Source organism: Candoia aspera, chromosome 1 (assembly GCF_035149785.1).
Source record: "Candoia aspera isolate rCanAsp1 chromosome 1, rCanAsp1.hap2, whole genome shotgun sequence".
NCBI lineage: Eukaryota > Metazoa > Chordata > Lepidosauria > Squamata > Boidae > Candoia > Candoia aspera.
The window spans coordinates 268,496,576-268,516,174 of NC_086153.1; the positions used below are offsets into that span (position 1 = coordinate 268,496,576).

Genomic DNA, 19,599 nt, shown 5'->3' on the forward strand with positions numbered 1-19,599 from the left:
TGGGGGTTGAGGTTTTAGATACTTCCTTCTCATTCTCACAGCCAGCTACTGCTTCCAGGGGAAAATCAAACAACAAAAGCCTCCAACAAATTCCCTCCTCATTATTTAATCTCAGACAAAGAGGAGTTACTTTTTAATCAAAAATTTCAGCTCTCATAAATTTATCTTAGAGGGTAGAAGGAATTGGACTGCCAGATTAATTGTGGATGAATTCTACCTAATAGGAATCTTTAGAACAGGCCGTCTCAATGTAAAGGGGAAGGGCCACACTGATAAATTAAAAATAATCACTAGACTCAAAGTAATACCTGGTGTGATGATCAGCTGTTTGGCAGCTAGCGGAGCAGCAGCAGCAATGGAGCTGACAGTGTAGATGAGGCATTGGAAGCCCTCAGCCAGCAACATGTCTTTCGGAGCAGCAACATCATTTGGCAGTGGTGAATTTATTGGGCTTTTTAAAAATGCCAGGAAGCTGCACAGGGCTGGTTGGCAGATTGCATGTTGTGCAGGCCTGCTTTAGGACATTATTTTCAACCTCTTTCATTTGCTGGGGAATGGGCATTTTTTTTAATCAATCACTTCACTACTCAGTCCAAAATTCCTTGCTCCTGGGTATGTAGCAAAGCAAGCTAAAACCAGGATTCTCTGAGGGATGCCTTTTTCTATGAATGGATAGAACTATTTCTGTATGTGTTTCCCTTTACTGGCTTATCAGCAGAGTTCTGATGATACGATCAATCACATTCAGTCTCCCACTATCTTGATAGCACCATGTTGGTTTGGACAAGCATGGTTCTTTTTCCTCCTTATGTCTAACCATCCCAGTTTCAAAATTTTGTATCCAATGTCACAGTTCATTCAACCTCATCCTTCTCTATATAGGTATTATCAATTCTGATAAACCATTTATTGGATGTTCTCTAAGTGTAAACATTTTCCTTTTTTTTTTTTTTTGCTAACTCAGTTTTGATCCATTTACCTGACCACTGCAGATTTTTTAAAATCTACATTGATATAAAGCTCGGGGCCTTCCTCTTGCATTCTGAGTTTGTTGGTGTTCATTCATTCTATCACTTCTGAGTCTACATGACCCATGGACCTCATTTTGCCAGGATTGTCTGTCAGAAACTACTTTGTTTGAGTTCTGTGAGTTCCTGCTTATGACATCAATAATAGTATCTAGCTGCTTTTAGCTTTTTGTTTGTTTGTTTTCCAGTTGCCTTCTCTTTTTCCAAGGATCAGAATCTTTTCCAATGACTCTTGCCTTCACATTATGTGTCCAAAATATTTAAGCTTTAGCTTTGCTACTGGTGCTTCCACTTCAAAGTATTTCCAGCTTTTTCCCCCCCCAACACTACAGTTCAAAGGCATCTGTTTTTCTTTGTTCATCCTTTTGGATGGGTCAGCTTTCATGATTTTCGAAATACATGCTTTTGTTGTCAGTGTGACAACAATACTTTAGTATTTTGTCTAGATCTGCCACAACATTTTCTCCAGGTAGCAAATGCCTTTTTATTGCGTGTCATCATCTTTAGGATTTTTTGAAACTATCACTATCTAGCAGAGTTTATCTTGCTAAAATTTCAGCAACAATGATGGTCAATTTCTTTTCATCCAGTCATGAAATATTTCTTGAAAAGTCTTCTCAGTATTTATCCACCTGTTCAGAATCCAATCCCAACTTGAAACTTCATCATTCTTGCCACTCTCCAAACAGTTTGAATCTACATCCTCAATAAACTTCTAACTCCCCATTTTGAAGGTACTGTTCTTTGTTGCAATTACTTTTGCTCACCACACCGAAGAACTTTAGGTTCTGAAAGCAGATCCTCCCTATTTAACAGTTCTACAAAGAAGAAGAGAATTGGGCCTTAGTTTTACATTTACTGTGATTCATTGTCAGTAACTCTGTTGTTCTGAATAAGTGTATTATATTTTGTCTGTGAGTGGCATTTTTCTCCCTGCCTACTGGTGGATTTTTTTAATAGCAAAGATTAGTGAATTTATGCCATATATTCCCCCACCCACCCTGTCCACAGTATATTTTGTGAATATTGGGCCCAAGAAAAAACCATTGATAAATAGGATATATCTAGTTTCTCACTTAATGTATTCATGTTGGAGAAATCTAGTAAAAATGTGATAAAATTGCATATGGCTGTATGTTGTCCTGAATGCATCCCTGGTTACAGAGGAAATGCTGCTCTTTTGACTTTTGGCATTGAATTGGATCCTGCTGTAATGCCCCACTTTATCATTTGTTACAACAACAAATTAAATCCTACAAAATCCTACATTCTTGGGAAATCTTAATAGTCATTGGGGATATAATATTTAATCAAACTAACTTTTTAAATGAATAAACTGTATTCTCAGTTAAATGGGCACTAGAGCTATGCTTTTATTCTAACACTTGTAAAAGGGTAATACCAACCAAGAAAAAACTTCCCCTATTCTATGAGAGGAAAAAAAAATGATGCTACCAAAATACTACAAACACGCTTTTGTTACTTTTTGATTTATTTTTTTTATTTTTTTTTGTATTATGACTAATTTTGTACTTGCTTGTTGCCTTTTTTCTTTTTGTTGTAGATTGAAAGCAATTCAGTTTTTATTTTTCCTATGTACTGATTATGCTTATTATACTGATTTTATGAATTGATCACTCAATTGTCTGAAAGTCATAAAACATTTGTTTCATTGGTGACATGCTTAAAAGGAATTATGTTAAGGCAGATGGCAGCTAATCTTGAAAAAGCTAATCAGGATTGGACCAGGATAATACAGGTAGTTCTTGCTTAGGTACCACAATTGGGACTGGCAACTCCATTGCTAAGCGCCACAGTCGCTAAGTGGAAAATCACGTGACCATGACAGACTTACGACATCACTTCCCCTTTGGTCATTAAACAAGTCACCATGGTCATTAAGTGAAATATCACATGACCGCGACCTACGATTTTACTTCCATGTTCTCCATTAACACTGCATGTTGCGAGCTGGTTGGGAAGCATGCAAATAACAATCATGTGACTGTGGGATGCTGTGACATTTGTAAATTCATGCCGATTGTGAAGAGCCTGAATGCTAATCATATGAGTGCAGGTTCCTGTGACAGTCGTAAATGCGAGGACTGAGACTTCCATGGCAGCTTGAACTGTGTCTTTCGCGATCTTCACAGTAGACCAGTCAGTGTGACAATTTTTCCAGGCTCAGGCAGGCTTCCTTAGAGCCCAGAAGTGTTCTCCAGAGTAAGGAGAACTCCAGGAATCATCCCATGTGCTCTCCGGATGGCTGGTTGCAGCCAGAAGACGGCAAAATGGCGTTTCATGATTGACTGGTGAATGATCAGCTGGGAGGCAGGGCTGTCATCTTTTCCTAAGCCGCGCTGAAGCCAAAAATGGACTCTAAAGCTGCCCACCCCATTTGTATAACACCAAGGTTTTTTGTTTAATTTTTAACAAAGGAGGCTTTTTACAGCAAAGAAATGCGGAATCTCTTGGTGACTTTCATTATTTCTGGAATTTATTAATTTGGTGATTTGGCTTTTTTATATACAATTTGTAACATTGAGATTTAAGAATTTTGTTTTTTTATTGTTCCTTTTTTTTTTTACCAAAGTGAGCTTTGAGGAGTATAAAATAGTTTTTCTTCTTTGCTGAATCTGCAGATTGGAATCCTGACCTATTTGCTTTCACTTTTCTGTGGGAACATTTTTTGTTATCACTTTCTATTTTCCTGATTGGTTACACTGAAGATAAAGGAGCTGGAGAGAGTTGCCAATTACAGTCTTAATGGATTTTACCTTCCTGAGGCACTAGAGGGTAACATAATCTACTGGGGAGAATTATGGAGGAAATTAAAATGATTTTTAAAGATTTTTATAATGCAGTTATTCAAGTTCTGGATTGTCTCTCAGAACTTGTGGAATCCAAATTGTCCCAAAAATTGAGAGAAGCTGACAAGATTGAAAATTATCCTAAGAATAAAGTGGCCTCCCCAAAGAAGAAGATGAGAATTGGTGACGGACTTAAATAGTCAAGGGAAGAAAACTGAGTTGTGGAAAGTTGAAGATAGAGGGATGGGAAAGGCTATGCTGCCATAATATCATGACCAAGAAAGAAAATTAGGCTTCAAAGGCTGGAAGGTTTCTGAAGAACATTTGGATTTTTCAAGGCAGGCTGTAACATTTGAGATTGACAAGAAGAAAGTTCTCTTGTAATCCCTTCCTATCCCTTCCTCTCCAATCTCTCCACTCTGCCTCCCCATAAAATCATGTGCATATTTGCATCTTAGGAACTGGAAGAGTAAGTCAAACCTGAAACTTCCCAACAAAGTTGGCAATAGTTCATTACGTAGATGTTCTCTTAGGCACTGGATTTCAGTCTAGGATCTTCTATCATGCAGACGTTAGAGGCAAATGAGAGTGAAAAGGATGAAAATTCATCCAGGCAAGATGGGAATGGATACTGACTGGCTAGTGATATAAACTGATCATGAAAGGAGTTAAGCTGTCTGAAATAACCAAATATGTAAGTCTGAAATTATTTCCGATCATGTTATCTGGGACCCCCTGTGTTTGCATGTATCTTCCTGAGCCTTTAAGATTAGAAGATGGAGTCCCATAATATTGTCAGTCACTGAGAGTATTAGGCTGATATGTATAAACCAAATGTTTTTTCCTATCTCTAAAAATATTCTTGGCTCCTTTCTTATTTGCCCTTGAATTATTTGTTATGCTGTATATTTACCTGCTACTGTTTGGTGTTTGTTTTTAATTGGGTTTGTGTATCTGATTTCATATTTTAATGTTGTTTTACAGAACTTTTTATTTTAAACTTCCCTGGGAAAACAATTTACCTTTGACTGGCAGTTACAAATCCATTACCCAATAGCTAATTATGAAGATAATACATTTTAGTAGGGATTGTATGGTTTATGTTGTTGCTGTAACAGATGAAACAGCTGCTCACCATACAATGGGCATTTCCTCTGTGCCTGTGGAGTCCCTTGTTGGTATCTGTGAATATACATTTTTGTGTGTTTGTGTGATTCTCTGTGTATATCTATGTATGTATGTATGTATGTATGTATGTATGTATGTGTATACACACACACACTTTTTAAAAGTATATGACTATGCACACTTCATAATGAAACACTAGCTTTAAGTTACCTTCCACCTTTATTCCCCAGAATGCCACAGGGTCCCACAGAAACTCTATATTTAGATCCTTTGCTGCATTGCATGCCGTAAGAATAGTTAACATCTGTATATTTTTAGTGTTTTATTTTGTTTCAACAATTGTTATAATTTATATTCTATCTACTTTTTCAGGTCCAAGGGAATAATAGTTAATATCAGTTCTATGTCTGCATTAATGTCAACTCCATTTTTGAGTCTTTATTCAGGAAGCAAGGTACATATATGGGGAAAACACAATTGTCTGTGATTTTTTTCATTCTTCAACTGAAGTGGATGGACTGGTGAATGTAATATTTACAGTAGTCCTTTTAAGGGAATAAAAGACTTCATTATTTCACAGAAGTGGGTACAGGGTCTTTGGAACTGGCTCTGTTTAATTCAGATTTTTAAAAAGAAATGTGCCTGTAACTTTGTTGATGTGGGAAAGCATTATATTATATTTCAAAATATAGTTGCCTTCGTCAGCTTTTTGCAAGGAGTCTTTACAAATTTGGGTTGGCTTGAATGCCACTATTTTAAGGAAGTATTTTGATGTGAGCCCAGTTCTTAAAACCTTCCAATTGATTTCTATTGTATTCTGCATTAATGTATAGATTTTGATGTACATTAAGTATGTTTATCATTTTTACTACTTATAGGCCAGTTATGGTTCCAGAAGCCTGGCTTCTTTCACGTAATCGTAATGAAGATTAATAATAATTTACACTTCAGGCAACAGCCTAAACTGCAGTTATTCTAAAACCAACACTTCTGCTATTCTAGCAGCCACATTAGAGGAAAGGGCAGGTGAACATTTGAGCCTGGTGTAATGATTATATAATCCATTCTCAGCCATGGAAGCTCACTGGGTAACATTGGCTCAGTCATTATCTCTCTATTGAACCTACTTCACAGGATTATTGCGAGAAAAAATTGGAGGAGGAAGTGCTTTGTTTCTTAACTGGTATTCTTGCTTAAAAGACATAAAGTCATAAAATGCTAAAGTAGCATTAAATAATATTTTTTTAGAAAAACTGCAACCAACAAATATGGAACCATTACAAAACTACCTTAGTAAACTTAGAGTTGTATAATTTTTTTTAAAAAATAGAGCTCAATTTTTAAGTAACAAGTTAAACCTCGACCACACAAAATCATATTGTCCAGTCTTTCCATTACATCAGTAGACAACCATTTCAAAGGCTGAGAGTGCACATTTCTTCCAACCAACTTCTGGCATCTGTTTTACTAGCTTTCTAAGAACACATTATAATCCTTTTTGCAACATTCTAGGTGCAATAGACCCAGAGTTGTTCATAAATAAAAATATTCTGAATTTTAAGAATATAATACAACAATACATTAACATCTTTAAATGTTATCTCCTTTGCTGAAACCTTGCTGACAACATTAAGCATGTTAAATTAATGTGGAACAATTAGAGGGCATATTCAAATCAGTGTGTTAATGTTCCTTCAAATTTATTACGTCCCCTACATAAAAAGGTAGATAACAAACCCTTGTTAAACATTCACTGAGGTGACAAGCCTGAAAAAAAGTTCATAAGCAACGTATTTAATATTCTTAAAAACTGGAGACCTATTAAAATGGGATACTCCAATTCTTTGTTCCATGTTTTCTGTAAATAAGCAGTTATTTATCTTAGTAAAGTTATTCAGTTGTTGATGTAGATAAATTGTGGGGTCAGCCTCTAAAAATACTTCTTCTAATGTATTCAAAATTATAGGGGTTTCCAAGGTCACCAAAGCATCAGCTCCAAATTGGGAGAATAATAAAGTTTAAATGAATATATTGCTATTCAGCAGTTTTTGTAGATTCTCGTAAAAGTATAATTAGCAATGAGCAGCTCTAGGGTATTAACCCCTTGTTCAGTCCAAGTTTAAAAACAAAAAACCATTTTACCACCATTTGCAAATAATAATTAACCCAGAGAGTCAGTGGTGCTGGGAATGCAGTTCAATTCAGACTAAAATCAGAGTTCAGTACCTGCTGATTCAGAGGAGCCAGATAACGATGTTGTGGTTGTTTCAGTAGAGGTTCATACTCAAAATCATTTTCATCCCCCCTGCCAAAAAGGATCCCTGTTTTCATATGGGAATCACATTTTACAAAGAGGGAACCTTGACACCTGACTATCCCATAAACTGAATAACTAACTTACCAATTTGTCTGAAATATCTAAGTGGGATTAACATAGGTATCATTCTTAAAACATATGCCAGTGTTGAAGTAAAGTTCATATTCAGATTTATTCTTCTACCATCTGAATTTTTAACCATCCATTAACATGAGTATTAATCTGAGTTACATAGTTTACTGTATTCACATTTATCAATAAAGATATTTATCTTGGAATTATTCCCAAATGTTTAAGAGATTTCATACAATAAACTAATCCCCATTTTATATATCACCTTGAGCTCCTGGTAAATAATAACTAAATAATAACAACAATAGCCACCAAGAATCTTGATTGTGATAGGATAGAAATATTTTTCATAAATAAACAACAACCGCAGTCATGTTCACCATAGTATCTCTCCATTATATATATGGCTTCTCAGTCTGCACAGAACCCTTGTTGGGAACCTTCTGTAATAGGTGTGATTTTTGGTGGTGTGCTCAGAAGCGTTTCTCTTGCTTTTCCCTCAATTCTGCAACTGCTATAACAGCTCTTTTGTTATGAAACCATTCCATGCTTTGTTGAAAAGTGATACTGAGGATCCATACTATTACTTAATTTAATGTATTGTATCTATTCTTATACTCTTAACTGTTTTTGTTGTTGGGTTGATTTGCATGTTTATATAATTTAAGAAGAAATCAGATACAAGATACCGACTTGGTTAGAAAGCTTTCTTCTCCCACCCGAATGGTTTTAATCACTGGATCTCCATTCTGCAAATGCTTCAAATGTGGCAATAAAGTTGCCACTCCCAGATGAATTGTCATTCTGCTTGTTAAACTTGCAGGAGTTTAAGGAGGACATTTTGTAGATTAGTGCATTCTTTCCCAATACAACCCCTTTAGTTGTATCAGCTCTAGAGGCAGTTTTAAAGTCTGCCAAGCAGACATGGCAAAAAACAGTTTTATTACAGGTAATCCTCGTTTAGCAACCACAATCGGGACAGGCAACTTGGTCATTAAATAAAGCAGTCACTAAGTGAAACCATGACTGTGCTGATGATCTTGCTTAGCTTTCATTTGTTTTACAGACCTGCAAAGGTCGTAAATGCAAGAATTGGTCGTAAAGTTACTTTTTCATCACTGTTGTAACTGCGACTGGTTGCTAAATGAGGGAGTCGCTAAAGGAGGACTACCTGTATGTTTTATAACTAAGCATCTGCAGTCTTTCAATAAAACTGAAAAGGAGCAATGTAAGCTCTTATTCAAACATCCAACATCAATTCGTGAAAGCACCCCAGAATTCACCCAAAGGCAAAATACATTCAAGATTATTGGATGAAAAAGGATGCAAGCTGGATTCAAAATGAAGGAAGGAAGGCATAGGGTAGTACCAGCAGTTCTGTCTAGAATTGTTAGAAGTAGAGAAAGCATTTTGTGCCTTTGAGCCTGTATTTTTAAGCTTAGTAGTACATGCTACAATCCACAATCAAGAGAACATTCATACATAGAATGCCTGATGATTATTTTACTAAGAACATGGGAAAGGTGTACTAAGTCCAACATTGCCATTATAATTTGTTGGCTTGAAAAGCAATATTACTGACTCAGTCACTTAACAATGACATGGCAATGGAAGCTCCATCCTGAGATTCTGCACTATTCTGACTCTGGAGACACTGGCCTCAGATGTTTTTGCTGTGAAATACAACAATCGTTGCCCTTAGTTTTACAGCAAACGAGGTCTCAACCCCAGAATATTGAGGGATGTATTCTCATACAGATAGGGAAAAACAGTGCTGTATACGTTCCATCATTACTGCTCATAACCAGGGCACTGCATTGTCTGGATCATATGGTTATGAAATTCATTCTTAATCATTCCTTGATGATTGAGGCAATAACGATTCTGTGTTTGGTGAAGCAAAGTAACCTTTTGCAAAACAATCTCAAGACAACATTCAAAGCTTTGTGGTATGAGATGAAGTGGACACCGTTTTTATCATGCATGTTGTTTCCCCCATTTGGATTGGTAGATGTGTTCAATATACAGTAGATGGTTTGTGATTTTGTCCTTTTGTTGAATACTCAGGGATCCACATTTTTGTCTTTGTGCATATACTTTGCTGGGATTTCAGCAAAAAATACTACTATTCTGTATTGTATTGTTTATCAATGTATTCATACCCATTGATAAAACAATTTATGAAAGACCTCTCCAGTCTGTATCAACCAACTTTGATGAATATTGATTGCACTCTCATAATGAAGAAATCAACTCTTTGAGCCCTTGGCCACTGCAAACATTTAGCTTCTAGCTTGTAAAGTAGTTTTCTTAGCTGCAGTGACCTCAGGAACTTGAACAGGAAAGCTCTGTTCTCAGGCCAATCCACTTTATATTCAGTTTCAGGTAGATACTGTGTGTTTTCAAACCTGATTTTCTTTCTTCCTAAAGTAGGTACTACCATTTAGGAGGCTTGCTAGTGAGGCACAGAAACCATAAGAAGTAGGCTTGCTAGTTGCCTATTTCTTCATATGATCATCTGTGCTTTTATGCAAGATTCCCCTTGCTCTCTGTTGGTACCTACCCTGTTAGCTGCTCTAGGCTTTGCTGAGTGCTATATTGATAGAAGAACTGAGGGAAAAACAGGAGGCAAGCTTCCGAACATGCAAAGTGAAGCAAATGTACTGCCAAAATGTGAGCTGCACGCCCCAAAAAACTCCTGTGTTGACTGTACAGGTGATCACTCAGACCAGTTCCAGGTAATCTAAAGTATTGCAGCACAAATACAACCTTGAGCTTTATGACTTTTTTGGAGTATATCTTCCTCTTCTATTTAATGTATATGAACAATATACTGTTGATTATGAATGTATTTAGCTGCCCATGTAATACAAGATAGATACACTAGTACAGTGATGGTGAACCTTTTGGGCTCAGTGTGTCAAAAGTTCGGAAAATGCCTAACTTGACTCTGCTGGCATCACACACACACACACACACACCCTGAACAAAAGAGAAATAATTCTTTACATATTCATTTGTTTTTAAAAAATTATTGTTATTTGCAAGTGACTTCTCTAGGAACCAGGTTTGCACGAAGGGGCAATAACAGTAATAATAATTAGTAGTAGTAGTAGTATTACTCCCTCGCACAAAGTCAATTCCTGCAGGAACTGGCTTTGCCCAAGAGGGAGCAAGAAGATGGCCAGGTGAGCTGGGCTGCAGAGGCGGGGTGCAGGGCGGCCAAAAGAGCAGAGATGGGGGGTCAGATAGGCGGGTGAGGAGGTTGCAGTTCCTTTTGTTCAGTTTCTTTGGTAACTCAGACAGGGAGAACAGTTGTTGTTGGGTGTTGGGGAACACTGGCATGTCACTCAAAACATTGTGGTGTGTCACCTTTGACACGCATTTAATAGGTTTGCCTCAGTGTACTAGTATCACTTAAATTGGATCATTTCCTTACAATGCACAAAGTTCTTACTTTGGAGTGCTATTTTTCACACTAAATGGTTTACCATTTCTGGCAAAATATGCAAAATTTTCAGTATATGATTTATTTGCACTTACGTATTGTGCATTGTCATGTTTCTTTACATATATTTAGGCTTTTACGAATGTCTTCTCTCAAGCTCTCAGTATGGAATACAGAGACAAAGGTATCCTTGTGCAGGTTAGTGTAATTGATCTATTTTAATACTATTTTTGTGTAATTAACCTGATAGCGTGGGATCCTAGTGACTAAAATCCACTCCAAAATTCTGCCTTATCTTAAATACAATTGTACGTACCATTGCCAAAAGCATTTTAGTAGGCAGTTCCTTGAATCAAAGTATTTTCATTGTAGTGCTGACTTTATGAAATGCCATCTTTAAAACTTTATTCTGTTAACCATCTGGCTGATAGAGAGCTTTTAGTTAATTTGGAGTTTTTTATTTATTTGCTTTTATTGCTAGTGTTCTGTGACCATTTTTGAAATCTGTTACTTCATTTGCAGTTGCAAATGTCCTTTGAGTGAGAGTTGTAGGTCAGTTGGTCCCTCCTGTTTTGGCTAGAAACTGATCTTGCATCTTGGAAAATGAGGTTAAAATCTAGTCCCCTCTCCTTTGCCAGCCTCCATGGTAGGCTGTTTCCATTTTCAGGATTTTTTAACATCAGAAACCTCCAAAAGAGAGTGTAGTGAAGATTTGGAAGAGTCAAAACAGCATTGGAGGCAAAGGCTCTGAAGACATCCCCAAGTTTGACAAAATTTTAGAGCAATTATTTAACTCTTCTAAATAAATTATTTTCCACTGCATGCAGGAAGATGTCTTTAAAAACATCCAGAGGAGGATCACTGTGGCTGGGACACAAGCTACATTGAAAGTGTTGGTTAAGAAAACAGAATATTATCCTCTGTTGTGGTCAGACCACTCTCTGGTAACTCTACAGTTCTCTGGCACCACCCCCTACCGCAGAGAGGCTGGACCTATTAGATTGGCCTGCCCAGGTGACCAGTGGACCTTGGGTTTCAGAAGGAGCTTGGGGTTGTTCTGGAGGGGTTGCTTCTCGGCCTGACCGAGGCCCTGGTGGTCACCTGAAATGAGAGGGCAGCTGGGGCTTTGGATCGGATTGTGTTTGAGCGGCCCCAGAACTCCCCCAATATATGGAGGAGCTAATGGAGATGAAACAGGAGAAGAAACGCCTAGAGGGTGACAAGGAACAAACTCAATCAAACATTAGCTAGAGCTGCTATTAGGGCCTACCTTGGGCGGTAAGGGTGGCAAAGCATAATTATTTCTCCGCCTTTATTGCATCCACAGATACCTGCCTGGCAGTCTGTTTTGGGTAACCCAGTCACTCCTTGGTGGGAGTGATTCTATGGTTCACCTACAGGTTGCTGTGAAGAATATGCTAGGCATCTGGAGGATAAAGTTGATCGAATCCTCTCTAAGTTGGGCTCTGGTCTTGATGTGGGTTCTATGAAGGTTACTGTAATTCATTATTTATACTGCAACACACAGTTCACTATATTGCAGAAAATAAGGATCCAAAAGTAATGTTTATAATACAGTGATGACCTGTTCTTGAATTACTGAACAGCATTTTAAAATGGGTATTTTTTTTTGGTTCTGATGTGACTTCAGAAACTGAAACAGGACAAATGCTACAAAACTAGTTGAAAACTGTTTGTGCATTTACCTGTTTCTTGCCATGACCCTTGGCATTAAAGCTTGCAGTTCTCAGTTCTCTATCACAATCTCTCCAGAGCCTTACTATATTGAAATACATCCTCTCCTCATTTAGCGAGTGTAATCCGTTCCTTAAATCAGAAGCAAAATGTTTGTTAAGCAAAATGGTCACTAAGCAAACATGTGACACAGAGAGAGATGCTGCAAAGATCACTGGTTGCTGCTGTCTCATTCAGATAAAGATCTCCCCTACAGTGTCTTGTGCCTAATCTGTTTTTTTTCCTTTTTTTTTTTTGCCTTCTTACAGGGCGGAGAGATTGCTTAAACAAGCTCTTTCTTCCTGAGCTGTTTTTCTCCACAGTGCAGTGCTTCCCTAAAAAGTGCTAACCACAAATTAACAAGCTTAGCTCTGTGACCTTAATTAGTTGATTAGAACCCTCAGGCTTGCCCTGCTGACTGAAACTGACCAGACCGTAATCAGTTTCACACTGAAGGCTTTGATTGTCAGGCACATAAATCTGGTCCTAAATGCATGCATTGGTCGGAAAATTATTATTTTTTAATTACCGTTGTATTTGCGGCTGGTCGCTAAATGAGGTAGCCACTAAATAAGGAGTGGCTATAAGAGATAACTTCGATTATATATAGAACTATAAAAAATTGCACTTAGGTTAATTTATCAAACTCTAAAACTGTTTTATTTTTGAAGAATATCTGCTAATATGGAATCTTGTTTAAAGTAGCATCCTGAAGACCAGTTTCTATGTGAAAAACTGTATGATGATACCTCTTGTAGCAGTATTATAGTATTTAATATTTTATCCTTTGGTGCCACCCAGTGCAGTGACTGAACAATGCAGTTTGAAGACTAAAGCTGCATTTCAATATATCTTAATACAGTGATCGTAGTTAATTAATACATGGTATATAAGTTATGTGCACTTAATATCAGATAAACTGATCTCAGCTGTGTAGGAACAAAGGAGGCATAGGTGATTTAATGTTGCTTCTAAATCATAATGATTTATTGTGCCCAAATAAGCCAATGAGCTGGAGTTGGTCAGCTTAAAAGTCCAAATTGGGTATAATAAAGTATAATCTCAGGTTTGTATATAACCCCAGGTTATCTTATTTGATTGTTTTACTTGCTCACACTAATGGGAAGTACAACAGATTATATCAGCCTTTCTCAACCTTTTGATGCTGGAGGAACCCTTGAAATATTTTTCAGGCCTTGGGGAACCCCTGCACATTCAGGCTGAAATATAGGCCAGAAGTTACAAAATTACTATATTTGTTTCATATGTAGGCCTCTATATATGCACTAACAGTGTTCTTAAACTAAAAATAAAGAATGAAACTTACCTCTTTAATGTGAAGTTGCCTGAATTTGAAATAATTTTTAAATGAATTGTGATCTCCCAGGGAACCCCTAATGATCTCTTGTGGAATCCTAGGGTTCCACGGAATCCTGGTTGAGAAATCGTGGACTATATGCAGAAGTATGCAGGTTGTAAACATTGTGTTTAATAAACCAGAATTCTTGAATTATGTAGAAATACATCTGTTTTAAACAGTTTAAAACACAGTTTTGAACAGTTAAGAGCAGATTGGTGCCCATATCAAGCTATAGGTAGTCCTCGCACAACAATTGAAAAATAATGAAATTCCCACAGTGGACGAATGGATTGTTGAAAATGTCAGAATTTGCAGAAATGGCAAAACGGACTTGTTTGGTCAGAGAACAAACAACAAAAACAGTTCTTGAAAGACTGGAAACCTTTTATGGACTTTTTACTGAAAGAAGTAAAAAAATGAATTGATGATTTATAGATTTGAAGATTAAGAAAGATGCAGACTAAATGAGGGGGTAAAGGGATATGTAAAATATTTAAGAGGGAGGAAGGACAATAAGAATGTAATTATCCGTTGAAAAGAAGATCGGAAGTCATATATTTCTTAATTTTAGTTTTTCTTTTCTTGCACTTTTCTGTTTTTCTTTTGTTTTTCTTTTGATTTGTCTTTTATTATATCAAAATTCTTAATATAAATAAATAACTAGAGGTAGTCCTCATTTGGTGACCACAATTGGGACTGGCAGCTCTGTCGTTAAGTGAAGCAGTTAAGTGGAAAATCACATGATTGGGACTGTGGTTTCCTTGTCCCCACTCCCCTGCCCTTTGGAAAGCACATCCTGGCTGGGTGCTGGGATAATTACCAAGAAGGGAATTAATGTTTATCTTCATTGGAGTGGAAGGGATTGCAAGAGAGTAAGCAGGCACACAGTGGGGAATACCCTGGGCTGTTTGTGTAATGTACTTGCAGCTCCCAGTCCCAAACACACTAGGGGCTGCTGGCACCAGTGCATTGCTTTCAGTGTGTATTCCCCATTGTGTGCCTGCTTACTCTCTTGCAGCCTTTCTCAGCCTTTGGATGCTGGAGGAACCCTTGAAATATTTTTCAGGCAGGCCTTGGAGAACCCTTGCACATTCAGGCTCAAATATAAGCCAGAAGTTACAAAATTATATTTGTTTCATGTTTAGGCCTCTCTATATGCATAAACAGAATTCCTAAACTAAAAATAAAGAATGAAACTTACCTCTTTAATATGAAGTTGCCTGAATTTGAAATAATTTTTTTAATAAATTGTGATTCCCCCAGGGAACCCCTAGTGACCACTCATGGAACTCTGGTTGAGATACCCTGCTCTCTTGTAATCCTTTCCTCTCCAATCTCTCCACTCTGCAAGGGGTAGGGGGAACAACAGGTCAGGCACATGACAACACAGACTGATTGTAATGGCGATCACATGATTGAGGAATGCTGCGAAGGTCATAAATGTGGGCATTGGTCGTAAAGTTATTTTTTCAGCTCCGTCGTAACTTCAAACGGTTGCTGAATGAGGCCGTTGGTAAGCGAGGACTACCTATACATTTAACCATGTGGTTCTTACCATAACATGCTGTCACTATAAGTTTGCATTCTTAAATTGGTTAGTAGCACATGTATTAATCTGTTGTAGATATTAAATAAGACTTTAAGGCAATATACAGGTCCAACCCACTAGACATAAATTAAATAAATTTAATATTGAAAAGACCTGTTAAACCCTATGAATAATATCAAAATGTCTGAAAGGCTACTATCATTATAGATTATATAGTTATAAGTGATTTTTCTAGAAATCTATAATGATAGTAATCTTTAATTACCTAAATTATTGAGTTCTCTTGATTGGAAGATGGGATCTTTTACATCTTAAGCCTGCACAGATTTAAGAATTGGAAACTGACGTACCAGAACTGATTTGAAAACAATTACTATTTCATATCTTCCAGCCTTTTCCGAATTGCTTTGTCATCTTCCTAAAAAGAGTCCCTCTTTTGGGGGAGAGGGACGGTGATGAAATGTGATTGATTGATTGATTGATAAATAAAATAAATAAATACCCAGTATATACATGACAATCAATGGAGATTTTCAAAATTAATCACCCATGGTGATGAATCATTAATATCTATAACTGTTTGATCATAATATTTGGCCTGACTTTTATGTCTTGATATATTAAATATCCAAGTGACTAATTTCTATGAATGAGAAAACCATGTTCTTTCCTTTTCAGACTGTTCAACCATATTTTGTGGTGACAAAAATGTCTAAACTTCGTAGATCAAACTTCTTTAGACCCACTCCTGAACAATATGTAAAATATTCCCTCAATACCCTTGGCCTCGAAGCGGTAACTTGTGGATATCCATCTCATGCTTTGGTGGTATGTATATTCAAAGAGAGATTAGAATTTCCAGGAGTGTCTATAGCTTGCTTTCATTTATCAATACATTTGATACTTTGGTCTTTAACAACTTAGTAACATGTCTTTTTCTTCCTCTGTTTCTTAGAAGTGGATTGGCCAGTATTTACCTGAGTGGTATATAAGAAAAAACATCAAAGATATAGCCATAAAATCAAGAGATTACCATTTAAAGAAACTAAAGAAAAACTAAGCTGAATTGCCTTGACAAGATCCTTGGTATTTTTAAAATCTACATTCAAGTATCAAATACTTTGTCACGTGTTATAGTCTTTGTATGGGATATTTTGATGGAAACCAGAGACTGGCATGAAGAAAGAAAAAAATATATGAGGTGTAGAAAAATCAATGACAACTTCTAGAGTATCTGCTGCTCTGAAACCATTCTATTAAAATGTGTGATACATAATTAAGTATTAAACAATATTTTCAATTAATAGTTTTACTGAAGTGCATCAGTAGCATTTCAGAAAGGTTCATTTTTAGAAAAGTGGTAGAAATTGACATAGAACAATTTGGAATTTGTAACATATCACTACCCATAATCAAGTCACATAACTTACTCGATTTTAAACTAAAAATCTACTGTTATTTCCTCAATTTTGCTATTTCAAGAAATACCCCTTTTTGAAATGTGTTGAGATTTTAAAAACTACAACAGATTGGCTGTAGGATCTTTGTCTTGTCAATGTGAACATTCATTATGTGGCAGTCAGTTTCAGGCATCATAATAATCTTTATTCCTTAACAAAGCTTTAAAAATATGGCTTAAAATAACGGTGACACAGATTTCATATGTTCACAATGTTTGGGTTGTTTTTTTTTTTACTAATGACAATACTTTAAGTAAAATGGTACTTTGTGGGGGGTGTTATATCAAATATTAAAAAATAAGGATTACAGCAACAGACAGGATATTCCTTACCTTGATGTTCTATTAATATAAATGTCTGTGGCTTGGACCCAGGAAGTGCTTGTGAGATTCCACTGATGCAATGGGATTCTCCATTATATAACAAGGTAAGGGAGCTCTTTGAGTGATATGAGATGTAGTACAGAAGGCTGCAACAGAAAGGATAATGAGAGAAAGAAGGTAAGCATGTTTGGGCAATGTGTCCTCTTGCATAAGAATTCTTGGCTCCAGAATTAAAATAAGGCCTTGCAAATGTTGATAATACAGTTAACAGGGATTTGTTATTCCTATATTGTAACTCAGTGAAATGAAAAATTGCCTTCTTGAGATTAGAAATAGTTCTATCTATCTTTACATGAAAATTAAGATTTGAATTTTTAATTCCTTAAATCTTATTATTTGTACCTTCAGAACAAATAAAATGAAAATGCTGTAACTTTTTATGGGCTTCCTTCCTTTATTGAAAACTTATTTGTATCCTGAGCCTGGCAAGTATATTCAGTGGAGGCTAGTGGTAGGTAAGGAACATAACCTTTGCCTGAGCAGGGAAAGGAAGAATTGCACACTCATTCCATTTACTTTGCTTTATTGGGGGGCAGTTGCCTTTATCAGTATGCATACAAATAATCATTCTTGCAAATTAATTTGAGCATGTTTTATAGATGCTAGAAACCCTGTAATCTCAATTCTGAATATTGTCCTTTGAGGAATAATTTAAGACTGGTGTGAAAGTAAATATGTGTTTAAACATGATTGTACATAGAAAATAAAGAAAAACCGATGCAATGGTGCTGATTGGGAATGAGAAATAAGTTTTGTTCCAGAATGGGTGTATTTTTTAGTGGAGAGTTGTTGAAAGACACATTGTGGCAATATATTCTTTATGGAATATTTGGAAGTAAGTGAAATATCTGCTGGCATGCCTGTATAACAACACATATTTATTATGAAATCTATAAAATTTTATAATTAAAATAAAAGATTTCTCTGAAGGCTTTTCTGTTGTTTACTTAGAAAACTGTTTTTATGTTATTGATTCACATTATAACAGTGGTTGCAAAAAAGATCTAAAGGACTCGAAGAAAAATGGAAAAATTAGAATTGGGGGTTTTTTTCTGTGTTTTTCTTTAGAATTGAAGGTGAGTTTTATTTTAACTGATAAATATGGTTAACATTTGAAAGAATTGGTCTGTGTTTAGAAATATACCAAAATTATAAAGTAGTATATAAAAGAGTAGAGAAACTTATTTTAATCCAGGCAAATCGTCAGTTTCAGTCCATGAAAATTATATAACAATAAAGAATCTGAAAAGAAAGAGCTGATTATAATAGAACACAAAATGGGATTAGACTTTTGTTTGGCAAAAATGAGTGTCTTGAGACTTGGGATTTATATCCTCCCTTTTTGTCCATAAGGGTTTTTTATGTAAAAATTGAGGGAGTTTCGGCCAGGCAATAAGCTTGCCACTTGCCTGCTTGGTCCCCACCTTCTTTCGGAATGGACCAACTGCTGGGATCTTTGGCTCTTCATTACCAACATCTTGGTTTCCTAGCCCGATCGGAGTTTTTTTTTTTTTCTTCTTCCCCATCTTCTTGGCTCCCAGTGGCTTATTCTTGGCTGTGGAGTTGGGGGAGTGATAATGTCTTTCAAAATTTTAAAAAAAGGCTATTTAGATGAGAATAGTCATGAAATCTCAGAAGGGAAATGAATTTATTATAAAACTGGTGATGGACGGATGACACAGGATGCAGGCAACGAAAGGAAAAATAACATGATCGTTCATCCCAGCTCTCCTAGCTCATCTCCGGTTTCAGTATTTCTCTTGGTGCTGTTATAATCACACTGTGCAAACTCATTCTTTTTGTGAATGTCAGGTAAATTAACAGGGCATCTATTGGAATCCTGGAAAAATGCACAGCCTGTCTTGCATCTCTAAAATTTGGCTAGATGAAGGGTAAGGTGTAAATATTCACCTCATGTATGACCATCTCTAGGAGCACCAAACATCGTTTGAGTAAAGGAAGAATTGTCAGACTTACTTAAGCATCTCATACAATATGAAAGAGATATTTTATTGCTATACTTTCCTATTTTTTTATTTTTATTTTCTATCCCTTTTTATTTTTATAAATAACTCAAGGCGGGGAACATCCCTATTACTCCTTCCTCCTATTTTCCCCACAACAGCAACCCTATGAGGTGAGTTGGGCTGAGAGAGAGCGACTGGCCCAAGGTCACCCAGCTGGCTTTCAGGCCTAAGGCGGGACTAGAACTCACAGACTCCTGGATTCTACCCCATTGCCTTAATCGCTAGATCAAACTGGCTCCATTGATGTACTCCTGTTAGAACTGATGGATATGGTCTCTATATC

General features: G+C 36.5%; 1 protein-coding gene across 1 annotated transcript in view; it reads left to right on the top strand.

Moving 5' to 3' along the window:
- Window positions 1–17,665, top strand: part of HSD17B12 (hydroxysteroid 17-beta dehydrogenase 12) — an 83,320-nt gene extending 65,655 nt beyond the window's left edge. Inside the window, exons 8-11 of the mRNA XM_063289633.1 lie at window positions 5,339–5,420; window positions 10,936–11,001; window positions 16,125–16,274; window positions 16,402–17,665. Of these exons, the coding sequence (XP_063145703.1) occupies window positions 5,339–5,420; window positions 10,936–11,001; window positions 16,125–16,274; window positions 16,402–16,506 (403 nt within the window). The 3' untranslated portion in view covers window positions 16,507–17,665. The remainder of the gene's footprint in view (window positions 1–5,338; window positions 5,421–10,935; window positions 11,002–16,124; window positions 16,275–16,401) is intronic.
- The last annotated feature ends 1,934 nt before the right edge of the window (window positions 17,666–19,599 follow it).